Source organism: Podarcis gaigeae (genome assembly GCF_964106915.1).
Source record: "Podarcis gaigeae genome assembly, chromosome: 3".
In the NCBI taxonomy this organism is placed as follows: Eukaryota; Metazoa; Chordata; class Lepidosauria; order Squamata; family Lacertidae; genus Podarcis; species Podarcis gaigeae.
Window position 1 is genome coordinate 69,305,365 of NC_139680.1, and position 22,923 is coordinate 69,328,287.

General features: G+C 41.3%; 4 protein-coding genes across 8 annotated transcripts in view; 3 read left to right on the forward strand and 1 right to left on the reverse strand.

Moving 5' to 3' along the window:
* The window catches only part of ACAT2 (acetyl-CoA acetyltransferase 2), an 833,137-nt gene that overhangs the window by 118,748 nt on the left and 691,466 nt on the right, over positions 1-22,923 (forward strand). The window contains exon 10 of the mRNA XM_083732640.1: positions 336-2,334. Coding sequence (XP_083588766.1) covers positions 336-503 — 168 coding nt within the window. The 3' untranslated portion in view covers positions 504-2,334. The remainder of the gene's footprint in view (positions 1-335; positions 2,335-22,923) is intronic.
* TCP1 (t-complex 1) lies at positions 984-12,853 on the reverse strand. Its single transcript, XM_083732501.1, has 12 exons — positions 12,551-12,853; positions 10,597-10,682; positions 9,222-9,350; positions 6,398-6,495; positions 5,331-5,441; positions 4,880-5,061; positions 4,257-4,383; positions 2,942-3,117; positions 2,615-2,738; positions 2,124-2,316; positions 1,662-1,825; positions 984-1,318 (listed from the first exon to the last, which is right to left on the reverse strand). Exons 1-12 carry the CDS (start codon positions 12,618-12,620, stop codon positions 1,102-1,104), a joined length of 1,677 nt encoding a protein of 558 aa, XP_083588627.1. The 5' UTR covers positions 12,621-12,853; the 3' UTR covers positions 984-1,101.
* Positions 13,878-16,976, forward strand: MRPL18 (mitochondrial ribosomal protein L18). The gene is made up of 4 exons (XM_083732843.1): positions 13,878-14,278; positions 14,827-15,013; positions 15,476-15,710; positions 16,756-16,976. Exons 1-4 carry the CDS (start codon positions 14,209-14,211, stop codon positions 16,825-16,827), a joined length of 564 nt encoding a protein of 187 aa, XP_083588969.1. The 5' UTR covers positions 13,878-14,208; the 3' UTR covers positions 16,828-16,976.
* The window catches only part of PNLDC1 (PARN like ribonuclease domain containing exonuclease 1), a 52,155-nt gene continuing 47,254 nt past the window's right edge, over positions 18,023-22,923 (forward strand). For 4 of the 5 annotated variants that reach the window (XR_014562526.1, XR_014562527.1, XR_014562528.1 and 1 more), the window contains exons 1-3: positions 19,561-19,844; positions 21,837-21,894; positions 22,001-22,074. Coding sequence is in view for 2 of the 5 variants with exons in the window: in XM_083732520.1 (XP_083588646.1) it covers positions 19,769-19,844; positions 21,837-21,894; positions 22,001-22,074 (208 nt within the window). In the remaining 3 variants the exon portion in view is untranslated. Of the gene's footprint in view, positions 18,304-19,560; positions 19,845-21,836; positions 21,895-22,000; positions 22,075-22,923 lie in introns of those variants that run through there. The other variant, XM_083732521.1, reaches the window with a different exon arrangement.

Sequence of the window (22,923 nt, forward strand, 5' to 3'; positions counted from 1 at the left end):
TTTATCTGGTCCTTGAGACTGACCTTGCCAGGCCATACCACTCACTCTCTGAAGAGTGATTTTGCCTGCCAGGAATGTGTCCTTTACTACAATGATGCATCTCAATTGCATCAGAACTTGGTCACACCTCCGTGCCCCCTCCTGGTAGCTCCACCAAATCTGTTGGCTACCAGCCATCGCTGTGTTGCTTTGAAGAAACGGGGGGTCACTCGCCTTGCAAATAGTTTACCTCCCCCAACTCCCAGGGTTACAGCCACTTTTTCCTTCTTGCCCCTTTGTCTGCCTTGTTCTATGGTATACTTGAATTTAACAGGGACACTTAATTTTTGTGGCAGGTGAACATTGAAGGTGGGGCTGTTGCCCTCGGCCATCCTCTTGGAGCATCTGGTTGTCGGATCCTTGTTACGCTTGTGCATGCACTGGAACGAACAGGTGGAAAACGGGGGGTTGCTGCTTTGTGTATAGGAGGAGGGATGGGCATAGCCATGTGTGTAGAAAGATAATGGAAGTGTTTCGGTAATTTGTATTTGTTGCATGGCTTCTAATTAAAACTGAAACTGTCTTAACTGCCGCCTCTTCCTTCAATTACTGTGACCACGTGACTATCTCAATTCCATCACTGCAAACGCTGTACCAACTTTAAATTACTAGTACTGTGTTGTATATAAACAAGTCATATATACTGAGATCCATATAGTCACAGGATAAATATGGCTTAAAATAGCCAATCCCTCTGCTGGCTGCTGCAGAGTGCATCTTAGTGGGCAGAATCAGTCTCTTGACTTCAGGAAAAGTTAAGCTGTTCCTTGCCCCACCCCAGCACAGAGCAAAAACCCTGGATACTGCAACTTTAGCGCTAGGCATAACTGCACAGTGTTCCTTGGTGTAGAGAACCAAAAGCGTTGTATAGTGACTTCTGTTAAGCCCTCAAAAGCTCTTAGCCACCTTGCATTTTATTGTGTGCTTAAATATCAGAACAAATATTGGACACAGCCATTTTTAAATTTTAAGTAATTAAGCAGAAGTGCAACAGCTTCATTAACACACTTGTACATACAAGACTACAAAGACTTTACAGGAACAGTTGGAATAAAAATGCATTTAGTCTTCAATTGCTCCAGAATGAACTGCATCTTCATAGCATCCGCCTTTATCACCTTTACTTTCAGGGTGCAGCTTAATAACATCATCGATTCGAAGAATAGTAATTGCAGCTTCTGTTGCAAACTTCAGACTCTTTGTTTTAACCACAGTAGGCTCAAATACACCAGCCTGCTTGTTGTCACGTGGCTTTCCATTGATTAAATCAAGACCAATCCTTTAAAAACAAAGTTAATTGGTTTAATATTCCCAAATGAAGAGCTAACTTTTAATCCCAATTTTGTAACATTTTTGATACAGTGAGAGCAAGTCAACATTTAGCTCCCGTGCTCTTCCTCAAACTTTTATCCATTTTTGTCAACCTTGTACCTGAACAAAGTACACCACCAGAAAAACCTACCTTGGCAAAGCTGCTGTTACAGACACAGTGCTTAAGTCATTTTTTAAAGATGATTTGTATTGAGTGCTGGCATATTAAGACTAGAATTAACTATATATGATAGCTATATGTTATTGGGCTTGTGACAAACAATTCCACTTCTTTTTGCACTGACACTTACCATTTCAAGTTTTTGCGTTCTGGATTCACTTGAGCTTCATTGTGAAATGCCCTGAGTTTTGCAACAAGATCTATAGCATCTTGAGCAGCATTGACTGCTAAAGTGTTTGGAATAACCAGAAGCGATCTTGCAAATTCTGCAATAGCAAGCTGTTCACGTGATCCCTAATTAAAAAAGGATTATATATTAGCATTTAATAACTGTAATGCAAAAGAACAATGCCTTATTAGCAATAAATAGTCTATTGTGCTGAAAGTTAGTTGAAGTGATCCCATATAGGTATTAAGAATAAACCTATCCATTTTTAAAATCAATCTTACATTTAAAAATTCCCAATGCATCTTTCAACAATTATTAAGTGAATTATGGCTGCTCTCAACTGAAAAAAAGAACTCCAAAGCTACAATAAAACAAAGTTCACAGGCAGAAGTGTTTCCAAACATTTATTAACTAGAAACTTACCATGCTGGTTGCATAATTTTCTAGGTAAATAGAAAGTGCTGCTTCAACTGCACCACCTCCTGGAACCACAGACTTTGACTCTAATACTCTTTTGACAACACAAAGAGCATCATGCAAGGATCGCTCCATTTCATCACACATGAAGTCATTTGCCCCTCGTAATATAATGGCAGCTGTAGTCCGTGCCTTAGTACTGTTTCAGAAAGACAAAGTTATCAAAAAAATTAATAGCTAATCTAACCAACCCTATTTAGCTATATTTTTGAGTTACTCATTTTTCATTATGTAGTTAACAACAACTGAATTGCGTCCAGTTTTATCAAGAAAATTCATGGTCTCAGACTAATTACAGAGGACTGAAAATAATCTATCCCACACATATAACTGCTCACACAATTTAAAAGGCATCATGGCAACTATCAAACAGGAAATTTCAAAAGATGTAGCAAAATATGCTAGTGGCAATATTTATGCAAGAGAATAATTCTTACTTCTTGATTAAGATTAATTCATCATCACAAATTCTTTCTTGAACCACTTCTTCTGCTTGTCCCAACATTGACGCTTCAAAGGTTTCTTCACCTTCCAGATTTGCCAGGGTTGAACACAGAGTGGCTTATAAAAAACAACACACAAGCAAGGCCTTTAGTATGCTTCACAAAAGCCACTTTCATTATGCCAAACAACCTCACTCATATTTGGGTTTTTAAGGTCCAACAAGTGGCAGTAAGCAACGTGTTTCTATATATTTAACTTCACTACTAACAAGACTAGCAAGCTGTGGTGTTAAGATTCAATGCTGAGATGTCTGTAGTTACCTCCAGAAGCCTTAGCAATACGTTTAAGATCTCTTTTTAGAACTCTGCGTACTCCCATGGCACCAGCATCCGCAAAGTATTTCAGACACATATCATCAATTCCACCAGTAGTCAAAACGACATTTGCGCCTGTGGCCAAGATCTTATGAATTTTCTCTTTAGTGATGTCAGCCTCTCTGCATGAGAGAGTAGGCATGCATTAGTTAAACAGAAACAAACTCAAATATGAAATTAGTGGTCGAAAAGATAAAATGCTCCATAAAACTAGCTGTGATTTAATGTGCGATCTATCTTCCCAATTATATTAATATGCATTTCATATAAAAGACTTTCCAGACACGCATACAGGGCCTCTGCTAAAGATCTTTAAAGATCAAAAGTAGCATTTTGAAATGAGTTGGACGCCTGTGCAATTGACGTGATCGTAATGCCCAGTCCCATATAAAATCTTTGCAGATATATCTCAGATTAACTCCAGTTTCCAAACCAACTTCAAAGACAGCTCTACATACTATACAATTTTCTCATTTGAAGGTTCCCAGAACATGCATCACCACTATCAGAGACTGATAAATTAATAAAGTATACAACTTTTCCATCCAAACCCAGCTGTCTAGCAATAGACAGAAGCATAAGCCTGTGAGATAGCTGAGTTAGTAAAGCTAAGAGTCCTATGCTCTCAGGATTATGGGTTTAAGCCCCATATGGGACAAAAATATTCCTACATTGCAGGAGGTTGTACTAGATGACCGTTGTGGTCCTTTCCAAATCTACTATTCTATGATGCAAAGGTTGCTAGACCCCACAAAAAGATGGAGCTACATCAGATGTAGCCCTACTGCAGCCTTTCTTTGTAAGGTGCCCGTCAGAGTATTGCTGGCACTAAAACTTCCATGCATGAGCACTGGTCAGATAATAAAAGTTGTAGTCAAATCATCTGGAAGGCACTAGGTTTGAGAAGGCAGCTCTACTGCTTTCAGTTACGGTACACAATTACAAAGATTATGGAGCTCCTTATTCAGGTAGATGAGGAAGCAAACTTGTGGGAAGGTAAACTGATTTAATTGATTTCAAATTAGCCATGAGGTTAGATTCACACACCAACACTTAATTAAAAGAAATCTGCTGCTGCTGTTTATAATCAACTTGAATTGAGCTGATTCTTTGCAAGAATAGTGATAGTTTGGAATACACTGCTTCAAAATTCTTAAGATTCCATATTTGCCCCTTGTTCTTTTTAAACATGTTTCACTATCTAAGACAACCTATATATACACACTATCATTTTAGTTCCAAATGTCCCCCCACAGCATACCTCTGCCTAATCTGGTCCAGTTTTTCAGGATCTGTGACTATGACCTGAACACCAAGCTTCATTTTAGTCTTCTGTAAGCTGAAGTCAAGACATGCAATCTTTGCATTTACTATTCTCTTGGGCATACCTTTAAAAAGGAGAAAAAACATACCACACATCCTAGGTTGTTTATTAAAATACAGTATTTCAAAATTATTTTAAAAAATCAAGTTAGGAATATTCTTTAAAATGTGCTATTAGTAATTCTTGTAGCAAAGTTATTCACCAAAGACCCATTTTCTTGAAACCCACTCTGTTCATAAACCCTCTAGGCTAAGTCAGTGTCCATCCATTCAAATCATGCATTATTGGTTGATACACTTTTACACTACAAATCTTTAGATATCTACTAAAATGTGAGTCCCACTAAATTCAGAGGGCTTACTACCAGGTATGAGGGTGCAGAATTGCAGCCCGAGACAGAAGAGGACCAAGTGTCTCCTATAGTTTATTTAGTATCATACTTTCATGTTAAACACAACTATATTTTATGCCATCTACTAACACTTAGGATTCCTCAGAAAAAGAAAGTGCATGTACTAACACAAAACTCTATTGGTTTGTTGATAAGAATGTGACCTTACTTTGGGAGCCCACAACACAGTTCAACGCATAGCCATTTACAAGAATGCTCTCTTTCTGACTGCGACCATGTGCCTTCAAAACGTTAATGGAGTTGATGGGATAGTGTGCTTGCCCTTTTGAATCTGTGTATTTTACTGCAAGTGCAGCATCCACTACCATGTTGGCAAAGAAGTCACTGTCACTATAAGAGCACTGTTAAGGAGAATAGGAGCAGTTGAGCACATCTCACATTAAAAAGGCATTATAAATATCCAAGAGGGTTTCATAGCAGCCAAGACTAATGCCATTATACAGATGCAAGTTCTCTGGAAAGACATTCTTAAAGGAATGCCAATGATATCAGGATTAGACCATGCCTTTATGCCTCCCCCACTACATATCTAAGAAAAATTGCTATTTTTCTCTTCAAGGTAGCACTGAATACTTTGCTTCCACAAACTGAAAGGATACATTCCAATGATTTTGGAGGACATTGATGTTTTAGCTGCATTAATAAGGCAGTCCCTGCCCAGCTCATCTGAGTTAATAACAAGGTTCTCATTGATGTATCGGACTGCCTCCCTGTTGAATAAAAGCACAATTTTTACAAGGTAGTTATGATTTAATTTTAATACTCTCAATGCTTTGACTACTTACAGAAATTATAACATTAACAGTAACTTCATCTCTTTGAAAATGGAATAAAGGCTGAAAATGAGTTATTTCCTTCAATGGCCAGCCATCATTGCAAGGATAACTTATGAAAGAGTTTTAAAATACTACGCAACATATAAAACAACCAAGATGAACCCAACAAAGAATAAAATACAAGCTGAACCCAACAAAGAATAAAATACAACCTGGATCAATGAGCTTAATCACAGCAACTTAAGGCTGCCATCCTATGGTGGCTTAGAGGGTGTGTGAGGGTCACAGACAGAATGGATCTCCTACACCTGCAGAAGGAGGCTGATCATCTCAAATCTCCTTCTGCAGGTGCAACAACCTCTACCATACTTGCTGCTCTGACAGTGGTCAAAGACAAAAATGTGGTCCTGCAGGCTTGTGAAATGAAGAGGACATTTGAATCAGTCCTGGGTACACTTAGACAGCACACACACACAGACGGGACTTAGTCCAATACACCTGGAAAGCATCAGGTTAGGAAATGCTGACACATAAAGCCTATGGCAGCTGTTCTGCCAATGTATCTCTCCTTACCTTCAGGATAAATTGCATATATGATTGTCCTGTCAGTATGCTAAAAACCCTACATAAATTAAGTCTTTGCCTGGTGTCAAAAGGATAGCAAAGTGAGAGTCAGCTGATCCTCCCTACAAAGGACATTCCACATGCAGCATAACACCAGTGCTCTTTCCCTACTTGCCATCCACCTTTCTTCTGATGGCTGGGGCCATTAAATGTGCTGTCACAAAATAACATGCTGCCCTAAACTAAAAATCTTAAAATTCAATAAAACTAACAGGGAAGGTTGAAATTGCTCAGCAGTAGATTTCACCACTGAACAGTTTTCTTACTTGCAAGCGAGACGATATCCGCTAATGACAGAAGTGGGGTGAATTTTCTGTTTAACCAACTCATCTGCATTTTTCAAAAGTTCTGCAGCAATGATCACCTGTTAGAAATAACAGAGACACAATTTAACAATATGCAAGCTATTCTGTGAAAAAATTACAGCATAGTCAAGGCATAAGCTTAATGAAAAAAGAATGATGGTCTTAATGTGGTAAGTTCATTCTCTTTAGCAGATAGAAGGTATCATTTGCAGGTCACACTTCTTGCTGGCTCTGGAGGGACCATTAAATTAAATTTCACATCCTTTCTACTTTTTCCAAGATTCCATGGCTTAAGAGGATTTGGCGCTGGCCTGGCAGAGTTGCCCTAGCTTATCCTGTCCACCATTGCAAACAGCAGCAGCTTTTGCTGTATGGGGCCCACTTCCGCTCTAGCCTGGGAGCTGAGTTCTCACCCCAAGTCCATGGCTGCAATGTCTCCCTCTTCCTCTTCAAAAGATAAGCACTTGAGAATACCTAGTGTCTGTGTAAAGGAGACATATCCTATCAGATGTCTGCTCCTTAAGAACCACATGTATGTGTCCAAAAACCTAACCCCCAACCAGCCCAGGCTAGGTGGAAGTGACACGGTAGAGAAGAAAAAAAAAAGCCTGTAGATTATGATGCACGGATAAACATAGCTCAGTATATGCCTGTTGTCTTGTGGCAAGCAGGACCAGAAACTGGGTAAAGAAACAGAAAGCTCTTAATGCAGAACAGCATTTTTCATTTGCTTCCCCTCCAATTTTGACACAGTTCTATTACCCTATCAGTAATAACCAATGAAGTCAGAAATGGAACATGGGTTGTCCCAAAGGCATTTAAAGAGACTGGCCTGGCTACAGAAACGGAATCCAAATATGGTCTAAGAATTGTATTTGTTGGTTCTGTTGCTGGGCCAGACTTTAACAACTGCAGTGCTTTCCCAGGCAAATGTTCCAAAAAGGAAGTTGCTACTTTTGCTTGCTGGGAGATGGGGAAATGATGGCCCCATTGTGTTTCCTTTGTAGGTGGTTACTACTGGCTACTGCCAAAGCAGGCAGATAAAAGCTAAGGTTTGTTCTCATGTTAATGTGAGAAATTACTGAGTTCTTTGTGTAAATCACTGTGTGCACAAGGATGGGATGAAGAAAAAACGAATAAGCATCTTTCAGAGTACAGAAGAGAGTATACTCATCCCTATGCTGTAATGATGCCAGTCTGTCATTCAGAATAGCCAATGCAGTCCCAAAAACTTTATTCTTCTGCCTCAAGCTACTCCATCTTTTAATTGCACCACACCCTTACATGAACTTGCAAGAAAGAATAATCCTTCTGACAGTAATGTGTAACAGGTGTGTTTTCTTTGAATCCAAACTACAAGCATGCCCCAAATAATTAACAGTATGTACTGCCATTTCATATAGGATGAATACATTGTCAATATTCTCCTTCAGACCTTTGGCAGTCATTTATTTATCCCATAAGCATAGCCACGTATTTTGCAATGCAAATAAGTGGTAGTCAAATGGGAAGACTTTCCCTCCAATTATAACAGTAAACACAAGTAACCTTGTAAGTGGGTTCAGGAGCGTAACCTGTTTAAAGATAATTCATGGGAGAAAGGGCCGTATCTAATGCGGCAGCTCCTCTGGCACTAGGGATGTCTGTGTGCACAACTGGTCTTCAACTTCCCCTTGTATCCCTCTAGCCTGCCGTGTGCCCTCAAAATCAACTCTAGAGGACTGGAGGACCTTCCAGAGTAGATTCCAGAGGTGCAAGAGGGGAGGAAGAAAGGAAACCTAAGTGCTACTGCACCAGTGGAACCTTGCTAGTGCAACATTAGATACAGCCCAAGATCTTTTAGAGGAGCGTCTCCACCCCCATCGTTCAGCCCGGACACTGACGTCCAGCTCCGAGGGCCTTCTGGCAGTTCCCTCCCAGCAAAAAGTGAGGTTACAGGGAACCAAGCAGAGGGCTTTCTCAGTAGTGGCACCTGCCCTGTGGAACGCCCTGACAACTATCTGACTTTTAGAGGACACCTGCAGACAACCCTGTTTAGTGAAGTTTTTAATGTTTTGATGTCTTAGCACAGGGGTCAGCAACCTTTTCCAGCCATGAGCCGGTCCACCGTCCCTCAGACCATGTCGTGTGCTGGACTATATTTTGGAAATATATATGAATATGAATTCCTAGACCCCACAAATAACCCAGAGATGCATTTTAAATAAAAGCACACATTCTACTCATGTAAAAACACGCTGATTCCCGGACCATCCGTGGACTGGTGGTTGAGAAGGTGATTGGGCCGCCTTCGGCCTCCGGGCCTTAGGTTGCCTACCCCTGTTTTAGCGTGTTTTTAATTTTCTGTTGGGACCTGCCCAGAGTGGCTGGGGAAACTCAGCCCGATGGGGAGGTTATAAATAATAAATTATTATAGTTCTAATTCAAACACATTAAGCTGGAGTATGTAATTTTTAAACTGTTTATCAAGTCTGTGTTAATTATATTATTTCGGCTTGACAGGTTGATTGAGCATACTTCGTTTCAACAACAATAAATGAATAATCCTTTATGTGAAACAGGCTTTTATAAAATAGGCTAAGGAATAAATAGACATAGCAAACCTAACATTAAGTGGTTGCAGTATTTTTAAAACATCAATACAGCAGGTTAATTTATTATGTATCTAAAATAAATCATATATATGCTGTTCAGATTTCAAAGCAGACCTGAGTGGGGCAGCACAGAACAGTATTGTGCTCCCAGCCTTTTTTTAGTGCACATGAATCTACAAACATACACATACCACAGAGGTGGTCCCATCTCCAACTTCTTTGTCTTGTAGCTCTGCCAGTTCACACAGAACTTTTGCCGCAGGATGCTCTACCTCCAGCAATTTCAGAATAGTTGCACCATCATTAGTAATGGTCACATCCTAATATTCCAGACACAGAAATAAATAAATAATGATTGTTACTTAATATTAATCACAATTATGAAATATAATAGGAAACATTATGCAAATAATCATAAAGAACTGCTTAAGGGTCACTAGGGACTTGCTCAGGGGTCCCTAGTTTTGGACTAACATTTCTAGCTGTCAGAAAATGTCACTGCCAAGTTCCTCTGCCCAACATCAGCCAAGGAAGCCCCCCCCCCCCCCAAATCCGATTTTCCTCAGGTAAGGACAGGCTGGGAGAGCGTCACCTTTGACTGACCCTCAACATACAGTATCAGCACTAAGCAGTCTGTTTTCTGCTGCAGGTTTTACCAAGCAGCAACCAAGCAAGACCCCACCTCATTTTTCTGCTTCAGAGAAGGAACAGTTGGTGAGCTTACTGGTTTGGTCCTGCACATTTTGGTCATACAGCTACCAAATAACCTCCAGCTTTCCTTTCAGTATTGGAGCTGAGAAGAGGACAGGGATAACTGTGAAGCTGTTGGGAAAATCACCACCCACCCCTTTCAGCTTCAAAGTGAGGATGGAGACTGGTTGCTTTTTACTCTCACTACGATGAGCCAAAGTCCCACAAGTCTTAATTAAATGCCCATTAAGGGGACATTTTGCCCATATTTTGCAAGGCTGCTGAGAATGAATAACTGAATTAGCATGTATATTTACCCAATTCTGTTTTAAGCCAAACCCTTGTGACCATCAAGTTATGGAAATTATTTGAGTACAGTAATGACCATTCATAACGTAAGAATATTCTTCACAATTGAGAGCAGGGCAGTGGGATGGGGGAAGTGAAGACAAGCTACAACAATTAACCATGATGATGTTCACTGCTCCTGCTCAAGCTGCACAGAAAAAGCTATTTGGTTCCTGAAATTAATTCCGATTGTGCAGATAAAATATAACTGATAGAATTCTACAGAATGGGGTAATGTGTGTGAAAACGGTCCAGATGCAATGATCCCCAGGCATGCACCTCCAGATAATAATAATAATCCCCAGATAATCATCATAATCATCATCCTCCTAGTGTCCAACCATCTTTACTTGGTCTTAAGTAGCCAACAGCCAGGTACAAAATGTGCCCGGCGAATTTTGAACACTGAAACACATTAAAAAACATGTTTAATTCAGGATAATTTTACAGACTTACTGAAAGACATATCTTGGTTGCACAGTGAACTTTTCTCTTAAAATGTACTCATAGAAAATAGTGTCTACTTACACCAATGTCATCCACCAACATTTTATCCAAACCAACTGGGCCAAGAGAACTCTTCACAATATTGGCAATGGAAGCAGCAGCCATAACTGTTCAGAAAAACAGATACATTTTCCTCTCAAATAGCGCCAAGTGTTTTTCTTAAAACAATAGGTTACGTGATACAGATGCTGCCATATATACACTTATTTAAATCAAATCCTTTTAGAAAAGTAGTTAATTCTGGTTAAGAAAACCAAACTTACCACTTTGTTTAGTATTTAACTATACTAATACTGTACCTCAATGTTATTTGTCCATGGTTTGAATGGGGGGAAAGTGTTTTGCGGAGAACCTCTAAGATGAATCAGAGCCTACACAAGTAGGCTCTGTTCACAATCCATCCAGTTTTTCACAAGGAATGGACCACACAAGCAGAGTTTGTAATAGGCATTTTCTAGTGTAAGCACAGATCCATTATAACAGTTACATGCACAGTGTGTCTAAATCTTCTCAGCCTCATGTGCACAGCTGAACCAGTCCAAAAGCAATGAAGTACGTTTGCTGTCTTTATAATAATACTGTACTATGTTCTGCCATTTAATATAGGAGGAAGACAGTGTATATTCTTCTCCTTCAGACTATGGCAGGCTTTTCTTTATCCCATAAGCATAACCTCTTATTTGGTAATGCAAATAAGTGGCAGTAGAATGGGAAGGGTCCAACTCCTATCTGAGCACAGATTCTAAATAAACTTGTACCTGAGCTTGGGGGAATAGCTATATATTTTAATTCAATAGATTAAATGCAGTTTATAATGTTATAAATATGCACAATAAGGCTCAAACATGTTTTTAAAACAAATATAACTTCTTGTATGAAAGATTAAAATGCAACCTCTCACCACAGATAAACCAGCAATAAGCATATCAATGCAAGATCTCAATGGGGAAGGGGAAAGACAATGCTGATCAGGATTTTTAAGTTCCCCTTTACTTGTTACATCATCTACCACTACTTGGGATTTCATGTAAAATGAGAAAAACGCAGGTAACATTTAGCTTAAAACAAATCTATATTCACTAGCCTAAATCTACAGTCACCAGTGATTTTTAAAATAATAAACTATTCAGCAGTTTATGATCATAGCACTTCTTAAAAGAAAATGTGGTTTCAACGTTATCGTGCAAGATAACAGATTTTAAATGACATTATTTTGAACTAATGGAATTAGGCCAACTGATCACACGTTAAGATTCTCTTGTCTGCATTACACTCTGACAGAACTTTAACCCATGGAGCCACGTGAAATTGAAAATTACATCCCAATTTAATGTTTTAATTACAAATCAGAATCAATAATTATTCTTTTTGTGGTTCTGCTTTGAAACATATTTTTTCAATCAGTTACACTTCCTACCGGAATGGGGGGGGGCTGCCGATATCATGGCATGGTTTCTCATAAATCCTCAATGCATCCAAATCGGGCTTAACAATGTGGCTAACCAAAGAGACAAGCTTCGGAAGCGAGCCCTGCCATATTAGGAAGCGAACTGCGCGCCCCCAGTCACTGAGCCGCCAATTCTCGCGGAGGCTGACGGAAAAGGAGAGGCTCCATCGCACATGCAAAAAGCGAATTATTTCACGAACGCGAGACCCGGGGCGTGGCGAGAGGAAAAAGGACTTGATCGAGTGACTCTCAGTTTGATCGAGTTTGATCCTCCCGATAGATCTCTCCCCCTCCCTAGAGGCTCAGGAAAGGGACGCCTGTGGGGCAAGCCAACGTTCGCCGCCTTGGCCAAAGACCGCCGGTTCTCTGTGCGCCCGTTAAGCGCAGGAAAGCCGGTTCCGCCTCACACGCGCGCCCGCCCCATCAGCCCCCGGCGCTAGCGGAGCCGAAGCCACCGTTAGCCTCCTGAGAGGGTTTCGGAAGGTCCCGAGGAAAGTAATGACCATTCCTTCTTTCGTTTTTTTTTACCGTTCTGCGTGCGGACATGCTCGCCGGTGCCCCGCTCTCCGAAAACCGCCAAAGGCCCGTCGAACGCCATCTTGACGAACAAAGAGAGCGAGGCGGCAACGCGCGTGCAGCACTGCAGACCTCGCGGCGCAAGGCTTCCTGGGTAAACCCGCCCCTCAAGGCGGTGGCCGTTGGGAGGCTCCTAGCGTCGTCTTCGCCGGAAGGGCGTAAGAGATGAACCAATGAAAACGCGGGGCACAAGTTTACTCAGGGCCTGTCTTTTGAGTTTTGGATCGTGATTGGACCTTCCGCCGCAAACGAGCGTTTCCTTCCTGTTGCGTAGCAACAAGTGAGGCGGTTACATGTGTTCTAGAAGATTCTAGAAAGTGGCTGGGATCCGAGAAGGCTCGTTTTAGGAGAATTCCCAGGTTGAATAACCACTTAGCAGCTCCTTTCCCAACCATTTTGAAGCCACTTTTGCTTGAGATTCACCGCAGCTTGTCATGTTGGGGGAAGCTAGTGATATTCCAATGAATTATTATATATATTTATTATTGTACTGTTTAGAAATTAATCTGATGAATTCATTCCGGCAAGCGCCCCCCCCCCCCGCGGCATCCTTTCACAAACGACAGAAAAATCAGAGCCGTAGTGCGCAAGCGCACTTTGGATTGACAAAATCAAGCTACAGGGGGTTGGTGTCAAAATCGAAGACGTAAGAAAAAGCGCCGGATCGCGCCTCCTACGTAATAAAGGCTGCGCCGGATATGAGCGCACTGTTCTCTTTGTGTGAGATCGACTCTACGGAAAAGATAAAAGAAAATGTAGAAGGAAATTCCATTGAAGAGGCGAATTCTGGGTTTTCGGTGGAAAAGCCGGTTTTAGCTGTGAAAGGGAGGAGGGGAGGTTTTCTGTGGCTCCTATACGGAACCCAAGTCCCCAAAAGACGTTCTTACTCTTTTACAGATCTTATTTCGTGTATTCCTCGCTCCGTTTCTAAGCATTTAAGGCATGCAAAGTCCAATGCCAATATAGTCCATTCTTGTAGCTTGAGGGAACTAAGATTAAAATACTGTATCGCAGGTTAGAGATGAGTTTATGAGACTGATTTAGATTCCCTTCCAAATCCTCCGTAGCTGGGTGTGTTGCAGTGACAACTGCATAAACTGCCCTCCTGCAAACTCTTCTTCCAATCCAAATTCTGCGTCAGTTGATTGCTGATGCCTTGCATTCCTTTTACATGCTGAAAGCGCTGCGCAGTTGCATGTGCAACAATAGATATAGGGAATATTTTATTTTTGCTGGCGGATCTCAGTTCCAATCCGGGAGAGGGAAAGTATCTGAATATATCAAGTCTCTCATTTCGAAAACTACGGTCCCATCTACACTCTCGGAAAGCTATGGGTCTGTGGACCCAACATTAAGCCATTAACTCAAAGCGCTGTTCGTTTATAGGACCTTTGTATGGAGGAAAGCGGGTGGATTTCCTTGAATTGACCAATCAGAAGTAGGGTTACAAACTTGTGGCAGTGCCTTGCCCCCGCCCCCGGGGCGGAAACGGATTTTCTCTCCTATGGTTTGCATATAGATAGAGCTAAGGGGTAGAGCTGAAGCTCCCAGCTTCCCTTTGTAAAAATGGTGCTGCCGTGTACCCTGTAGCGTGTGCTTCTCCCGGCGTGATGGCACTGAGGAGGTGGCGGCCTTTGCAGCTGAGGATCGTGGCTAAGGCATTCCCGGCAGCTGCTCAAGGTGCTGAGATTTGGATTTGAGTGTTAATATAGAATTCAGATGGATCCTGGGGAAGGAGCCCATTTAAGTGAACGGGAGCCTTTTCTAGTCTGGTCATACATATATTTTCTGGGAAGCTAACTCTACTGACTTCGGTTGAAATTTATTTCAATTGTATACAGTACTTACTAGATTTGTGTTCGATGATCCGATCCTAAGCATATATTCTCAGGAGTAAATCTCACCGAGAATCTGCTAACTTTTAGAACACCTGGGGTGTTCCGGGGAAAACTCAATTACGTCTTACTCTGAGGATCAATGCCCAACTTCCCGTTAGTAGAAACTTACTATGTGCTTGTTGTAGTATTTGTTCCTTAACAAAGCTGCATGGCTTTCCCTCTCGCCCTTTTCTTTCAAAGGAGGAGTTACTGTGCAGTAAGCTTCTGCCTGGTTTTACAAATATCTTTGCTGAGGTCACATAATGCAAAGGTTTTGTTGACCTTGTACGCTGGAAATATTTCTGTGCACTGGGTTGTGTTAAACTTTAGTTTTTCTTTATTCATCTGCAGGTATCAGATGTAGTTCTTCTATTCCCAGTTCCAGACCTTCTGCCAAAGATGAAGAGAATACAAGAGAAAATGAGATTGTTGCCCCTAACTTTGTTAACCGTAATCCACGTAACTTGGAACAGTTATCTCTAGCACGGAAAGAGCGAGGCTGGAAAACCACATGGCCAAAACAAGAGTATTGGAATAGGTAGGTTATAAAAATGTAAAGCATAGAAGAATTCTACAAACATCTGAAGAATATTTTGCTAAGAAACAATATTTTCTTGTTCAAAGCTTTTCTTTTGTCTCCTGATACGTTTCTTCTAATCTGCAGAGAGCAATTGTGTCATCGTGTTTTCAGGCTCATGCTCAATGTTCTGAATCTCTGCCCTCTTCACAGTCATCCCTGCCAGATGGGCAGGGTATAAATAAATTATTATTATTATTATCATCATCATGTATGCTTTGTTGCAGTGTTTGAGTTTTGATTTGAGACTTGGAGAGAGGAAGAGGTGGTATTGTGTCGAAGTTGGCAGGGGGGAGTTCCAGGTATAAAGCATAAGGTTCTCTACTATAAATAGAATTCTTGGGAAACTTGTCATTGATACTATATCAGAATAACTGTTGAAGTAAAATAATGAAATGCTGTTTTTTGTGCCTTGCAATTCAGGTTACGACTTGAGCGAACACAGCATCATGTGGAGGCCTATGTTGTGCACTGCAGTGGTCGCATTGTGGTCTCTGCCTCCACTAGAGAGTGGGCCATAAAGAAGCACCTTTATAGTACTTCAGATGTCACAGCCTGTGAGAATGTGGGGCGTGTGCTAGCACAACGCTGTCTTGAAGCAGGAATCAACTTTGTGGACATTAGAGCTACAACTCCATGGGAGAGAAGTGGTGAGGCGGTAAGTAAATTACTTTGGAGTTTTAGGCTTCTGTTAACCTAGAAACTCCTCTTAAGTTTTAAGCTCTTATAACAGCCTTGTTCACAGAGCAATTAATTTCTAGCAATGGAGTGCTAAGTGGTTCAACTGATGACAAGCAATCTCCCTTGGTGTACTGTTTCACAATGTGAAACATGTCTGTATAGTGTTGCTAAATGTCACTAACACTAAAATGTGAAATTAGCATTGTTCATGAGAGAATCTCTTGAAGGATTGGGATAATCAATGGGAAGGAAGAATGTGTACCAGAAAGATCTTAATTTCACTTATAAGCAAATAGGGTCTGAACTGGGGGTGGTTGACAATGAAGCAGATCTTGGCGTCATAGGCGATAGCTCAATGAAAATGCCAACTCGGTATGTGGCAGATGTGAAAAAGGCATGAAAATTTCGTGCCAGGGATCCTTAGGAAAGAAAACAGAACAGCAAAGTCATAATTCTGTTCTTCAAATCTGTGGTGCAACGGCAGTTACAATAATGTATAAAGTTCTTGTTGCGCCACCTCAAAAAGGATATTATAGAGCTGCCAAAGGATAGGAAAAGGACAGCTCCCCTATAATGAAAGGTTACAGCTTTGGGGGGGGGGGGTTGTGCGAAGGGGGGAGGTTAAAGAAAAGTAAGGGGATACATGATTATGCATGGGGTGGAGAAAGCAGTTAGAGAGGGTCTTTTCCATCTCTCACTGTATTAGAACTTGGGGCCATCCAATAAATGTTGGAAGATTCAGGACAGTGAAGAGGAAGTACTTCACACAGTGAATACTGAACCTATGGCATTTGCCACCACAGGATGTAGTAATAGCCACTGGCTTGGGTGGCTTTCAGAGCAGAATGGGGAAGTCAATGCTTTCAACAGGTATTAGCCATGATACCCTCAGAGGCACCTGGTTGGTCACTTTGATCTATCCAGTGGGATCTAAGAATTGCAACATTCTGTATGTTGAATATAATAACACAAATTATATACTAAAGGTTGTGATTTAATTGTTTTCTCTTTTTTAAAAAAAGGTCCAGAGATTCCAAAATGCTATGGCAGAGGGCGGTGTTGTACTGAAAGAACTGCAAAGAATTTATGAATAAGTTGAAAATTCATAAGAAGATGCTGAGAAATACTTTAGAAAAACCTGCAATTCTGTATTTTTAGGGAAAACACATTTTCTTCCTATGTTAGAATGCTATTGAAACATTTTATGTTAAATAAAGATCTAATAAAATGATGTTGGTGGTAATTGTTGGTGATTTTTTAAAAAAATATATAGTTTTATACAAATTGGGCTGCAGCTGAAACTTCTTAGAAATAATTTCAGAGCAGTATAATCCTGATGCCTTTTACAGCTTCTTGGTCATTGGTCCTGATCTATGAAACTGAAGCTTGATTAGGGCACTCTTGCTGCTTTTCTATCAAAACTACCCACATATAAAAAGGATCAGAGAGTGATTAAACAAAACAGAAATTAATTAGCCTGTGGTAACAGTGAAAAAAGTTATTGTTTGCTACTACTGCATGTACAGCTTAGTATTTTGCAGCTATTCTTGCCACAAAACTATTCAGCAAGATGAACAGACTGGCCAATTTGGACTGTTTCAGCACAGGAATACATAGTTGTGTTCAAGTAGTGTAAGTAGATAAATAGGTGGGAAGGTAAACAGTGTTTCCGTGCATTCTGGCACTTGTCACAGTGTCTTGTTGCGCCAGAAGTGGTCAATCATGCTGGCCACATGATGCAAAAAGTTATGTGCAGACAAATGCCGGCTTTCTCGGCCTGAAGCAAGATAAGCAGGGCACCTCATAGTTTAGTTAGATTGGACTTAACCGTCCAGGGGTCCTTTACCTAAACTAGTTATGTTGTTTTGCTGTATAAGCTTCATACCCGCTTTGACAAGAAAATCTAATGGGTGCAATTTGTCTCTGGGACTACAATTTAAATATACAATGAGGGCCTGTGACAGCAGTGGTTCATATTTGCCCTATTCATTTGCACTGGTTTCAGTCACCGTCCAGCAGGGGTGCCCAAACTTTTTTCAAATAGGGCCAGATTTGATGAAGTGAACATGCGTGAGGGCCAACCAAAACTGGATTAGGCCCTCAAAACGGACTTTGGACATGCCTGCCCTACTGTGACAATAGCGTCTATACCACAATCAAGTAGGCCCCATGGTCACCCTTACAGCTGAAAGTCAGTTGGGAGAAGTTAGGCTAACAATAAGTTTATGGTCGATCTCATTTGCATTTAAACATGCCGTTTGCACTAATGAGCCTTGATCTTTGAATTACCTATTAGCCTAATTTATTCTGCTCCTCAGTTTGTTAAGGTCAAAAAATCAAACTAGAACGGTTGATTTAACATCTAATTCTGTCACCAGGCCCATAGTCAGAAATGTTGTATTTAATTAAAGTTCTCACTGTTTATCTATTATCCCAGATTCTGAACAACTGTGTCAGTTATCCAATACATCAGGCAACCTTTCTCACGGTATATTGGTGAGGTGTATTACCCAAACCAAAGTGTTTTGAGTCTGGAGATTAATGGTTACATTGCAATTTAATCTTTCAAAGTGAGTATTTGAAAGTTTACATGTGCTATGGTTTATTTCTGAGTACTACATACACAGGATTTTCCTGTTTTATTGCCAATTCTGTTTATATGGGATAAGGCCCAATTTTTAAACAGTCCTGATTACATTTAGGATCAGGGCTTAAATACTTTCACATTTTATTTATAAACATTTAAATAAAGTTTAAAAGGGCCCCCCAAACCCTTCACTTTTTAATACAGTATCGCTGCTGTCCATTTCCGCGAAAGTTCCTGCGGCCCTAGTTGGGAAGAAAGTGGGTGTTCAAGGAGAAAGGGGTTTTGTGGGAAATGATGGGTGAGGCGCCCCATGAATTTTTGTTGGGACGGCTTTTTTAAGGAGATCCGTTATTAACTCTGAAGAAACGTCTCCACCCCTATCGTTCAGCCTGGACACAGAGGGTCTCCTCTGAGGGTCTTCTGGCGGTTCCCTCACTACAAGAAATGAAGTTACAGGGGACTAGGCAGAGGGTCTTCTCGGTAGTGGCACTCTCCCTGTGAAACGCCCTCCTATCAAATGTCAAGAAAATAACTATCTGACTTTTAGAAGACATCTGAAGGCAGCCCTGTTTAGGGAAGTTTTTAATGTCTGATGCTTTATTATATTTTTAATATTTTGTTGGAAGCTGCCCAGAGTGGCTGGGGAAACCCGGCCAGATGGGCAGGGTATAAATAAATTATTATGAATAATAATAATAGTCATTATTCTTATTATAAAAAAATAGCAGGCGGGCATCAGACTGAGGAAGGCTGTTATTGTTATTTCCTGTGGGTGCCTGTTTAAAATATAACATAGCTAATTTTCTCACTGCAGATGGTGTCTGCTATTGTGAAGTAAATTGTTGCATGGACAACTATAAAAAACAGAAAATAGTCACAACACCATCACATTTTGCCTATATAGCCTTACTGCATGGAAATATTTGATACCAAATGTTGGAAAACAATGAAATAGGCATAATTTATCAGGTGTTGACGAGATAAAGAACTACTCAACCTTTAGAAGATATCTGAAGGTAGCCGTTTAGGGAAGTTTTTAATGTTTGACGTTTTACTATGCTTTTATATGTGCTGTAGACCACCCAGGGTGGCTGGGTATAATAATAATAATAATAATAATAATAATAATAATAATAATAATAATAGTTGTTGAGCCCTTTGGGGGAAATCATGGGTAAAAACACCCCCAATGCGAGGAGCAAGCAAGCCTTCGTGGGGGGGGGGGGAGGCATCTGCTGGGGGCATAGTTTCTGTGGATCTGGGGAGGGGGCAGCCCATGAGTCGACCGCCTTTAAAAGCTCAAGGGAGGCAGAAGCCAAGGCTCGCATCCAATTAGCCTCGGCAATTCGCGTCGCTCCATTTTGCTTCAAGGCGGTGGGCGTGGCTTCCTCCCGGCTCTTCTTGTGGGGCGGGAATAGCCTCGTTCCGCACGTGTGCTTGGAAGCGGGATGGATGTGGGAGCCGGGGAGTTTGAGGAGAAGTTGCCGAAGCTGCAGGAGCTCATCCTCGGCTGCGACTTTGTCGGTGAGGGAGATGCGGGGGGTGGGCATCTCCCAATGGCCCTCGGCTGGCCTTGGGCTTAGTTGATCGAGCTGCGGTAACGGGGAGGAGGAGAAGGGAAGGGTTCCCTGGGCAGATCTGACCAGCCCAAGCCTCGACGTGCTTGCATGGAAGCAAACCCCACTGAACTCAGTGGGAACCCGCTCACCCTCTCCAGGATTAGTATTTTTAAACTAATATAACGACAATCGTTGCAAGCATACTGGGAATTTTAGTTCTGGAGGGAGAGCCAGTGGATCCCTTAGCAGAATGCGCACGGCTTGTGCCATGTTAAGTCCCCAGAATTCATTAGGGAAGGGGAAACCAAGGTTAGTGTTTGCAGATCTGCTTCAGAGTAGCAGCAGTGGCAGGGGTGAGCTCTCAACTGCTACTGAAGGAGAGTTGAGAGGATAGGTGGCTTTAAAAACAAATACAGTGGTACCTCGGGTTACATACGCTTCAGGTTACACACTCCACTAAGCCAGAAATAGTGCTTCAGGTTAAGAACTTTGCTTCAGGATAAGAACCGAAATCGTGCTCCGGCGGCGCAGCAGCAGGCCCCATTAGCTAAAGTGGTGCTTCAGGTTAAGAACAGTTTCAGGTTAAGAACGGACCTCCAGAACGAATTAAGTACTTAACCTGAGGTACCACCTGGCAACTTCGGAGACGCCCTGGCTCCTCATCAGTCACGTCTTTCAGCTGCATGGGGTCATCTTGTTCGGAGTGTAAAATCTTTTATTTTTCTTAGTATTGAGGAGCTGAGGAGGTGCCATTTTCCTCCGTAAAGGTAAAGGGACCCCTGACCATTAGGTCCTGTCATGGCTGACTCTGGGGTTGTGGCGCTCATCTTGCTTTACTGGCAGCTTCCAGGTCATGTGGCCAGCATGACTAAGCCGCTTCTGGCGAAGCAGAGCACCACTCCCTCCCTGCTCTGGTCTAAATAACAAAACAAACACACACCAATATTTATGTATGGCTTAATCAAAAAGGTCTCAAAACGGTTTACATGAAGCAAAACAGAATACCTAATAAAATCAAACTTAAAAAACAATAAGTAGATGTACTGAAATTTATCAAAATATGAGTAAATCAACAGTTAAAAAATAAATATACATAATAAAACCACACAAATACACAATAAAATTGCATGTCTGGATAGGACTTAATAAACAAAATGTTTTTAGTAGGCATCACAAACAGTACAAAAATGGCACCTACATAAATAAAAGGGCAGGGAATGCAGAGTGTAGGTTTGACTACTTTAAAAGAGTGATCCCTATTTTAAAGAGGTATTATGTGGTGTTTTAAAAGTCCCAGTTCTGCAGGTTGAAGAGGTTGGAGTAAGGTGATCCTTCAACAGTTCTCAAGCTGCTGAGGGCTTTATATATTAACAACACCTTGGACCATGTAACAAGTCAGCAGCCAGTGTAGAGCTTTGAGGAGAGCTATAATATACTGACAAAATCTCACTCTTGTTGGCAGTCACAATGTAGAATTTTGCATTCACTGTAGTTTCTGAAGCAAGCACAAGGGAAGCCCCTCAGAAAGTCCATTGCAGTAAACCAGTCTTGAAAGGATCAGTAGCTTGTCCACAATAGTTCAGGTATCTGATTCCAGGACCGGCAAGAGGTTTTGTACCAGCCAAAGCTGAAAAAAGGTGCTCCTGGCTACCTGGACCTCCAGTGACAAAACTGGGTCAGGAAAAGTGAGTATTTGCAGCTGGTCATTAGTGTTGTGCCATGACTAACAATCAAGGTAAATCTAAATTCCAAAAGTTTTATTGCTATAATAGTTACAGTTCTGATGAAACTTCTTAAAATCAACCAAATATAGTGGACTGGTGTCTCATGCAAAGAATTTCAGAACATTGATGGAACCGGCAGAATATAAAATTACAAAAAATGCTCACAGTGGGGAAGGCAAATAGTTTAGTTTGGTGCCCTTTGCTGTGTTCAATTTGTTCTTTGTATTTTGCAGGCCTTGACATGGAGTTCACAGGTTTGCATTCTACCTTTCCACCCAGTAATCAGCACAGGTAAGTTTGCCTAACCATACAAATTTTCAGATGATGTGTACAGGAGTACTATAAAGGTGCATACACAACATGGAAGTATTTTATGATTTTCTTCCTCCCCTCCCAGCCTCTTTGATTCACCTGCTGAGCGCTATCAAAAAGCCAGACAGAGTGTCCAGCAATTTACAGTGAGTCAGCTTGGTGAGTTCTTTTTGAGTTGCTAAAACTCAAATGTAAATCCTGTACATGCAGCATGAGTGAGAGACTGAGGGGCATTAAGGATCTGGCTGGGAATGCTTGTGGTTGCCTTGTTTTGGGTTCTAGTGGGAGACTGAAAGGGACTTAGGTCCAGATTACCTCTTCTCCCTCCATGAGCAAGGCATGAAGCTGTTTCCAAAGGGCTTTTAAACAGACCACCACTGCGCTTTGAAGTCATGATAACTGGGGCTGCAAAGCACAGCATCAATTAATGTTACCATGAAGTCATTCGGCTGCCAGGCAGACAGCTCTGCCAAGTTTGGCCCACCAAGGGGTGAAGAGATAATGATGTAGCCTCTTGGCCAGAAAAGGTTCCCCAACTCTGTTTTAGAGGAATACACTGTTTCCTGCATGGTTTGTTCAGAGTTACCAGAACAGAGGTGTCTCTTTCTCTAGGTATTTTGGGGGGTTGTGGCTCTTCTAGGAAGTAGTCAGGATGGAATTATTGGATATCTGCTGTGCAAACATGATTCTTGGGGTAGTACGGGGGAGTGTAATACATCTATGAACAATATAGCTGTAAATCAGTCCCTCATAAATAGCCTCTCTACAAACACCTAAGCTTCCTTGCAATGTCTGCCAGTATTTGGTGCTAAAATTAAGGCGAATTTAGCTTTCCACCTGAAAGGTTGCTTTTGTCATTTTCAGTAAATGACTAGATGGGTGGTATCCTTACTAATAGGCAAATGGTTCTGTCATAGCTTTAGCCAAGGAATAGAGAAGAACACACATTTGTCATCGAAATGTCACTGTGTGCAGGTGCCTGTTTTGCGTGATAACATTTTACATTTT

What these genes read in the sequence shown, in the direction of transcription:
- MRPL18 (XM_083732843.1), top strand. Translation starts at nt 14,209, where the DNA reads ATGGCACTGAGGAGGTGGCGGCCTTTGCAGCTGAGGATCGTGGCTAAG. An exon ending in ATTCCCGGCAGCTGCTCAAG is followed by an intron (nt 14,279 to 14,826) that starts GTGCTGAGATTT and finishes ATTCATCTGCAG; the next exon opens with GTATCAGATGTAGTTCTTCT. An exon ending in AAACAAGAGTATTGGAATAG is followed by an intron (nt 15,014 to 15,475) that starts GTAGGTTATAAA and finishes CTTGCAATTCAG; the next exon opens with GTTACGACTTGAGCGAACAC.
- TCP1 (XM_083732501.1), bottom strand. Translation starts at nt 12,620, where the DNA reads ATGGCGTTCGACGGGCCTTTGGCGGTTTTCGGAGAGCGGGGCACCGGC. An exon ending in GCATGTCCGCACGCAGAACG is followed by an intron (nt 10,683 to 12,550) that starts GTAAAAAAAAAC and finishes TTTTCTGAACAG; the next exon opens with TTATGGCTGCTGCTTCCATT. An exon ending in GGATATCGTCTCGCTTGCAA is followed by an intron (nt 5,442 to 6,397) that starts GTAAGAAAACTG and finishes TTTATTCAACAG; the next exon opens with GGAGGCAGTCCGATACATCA.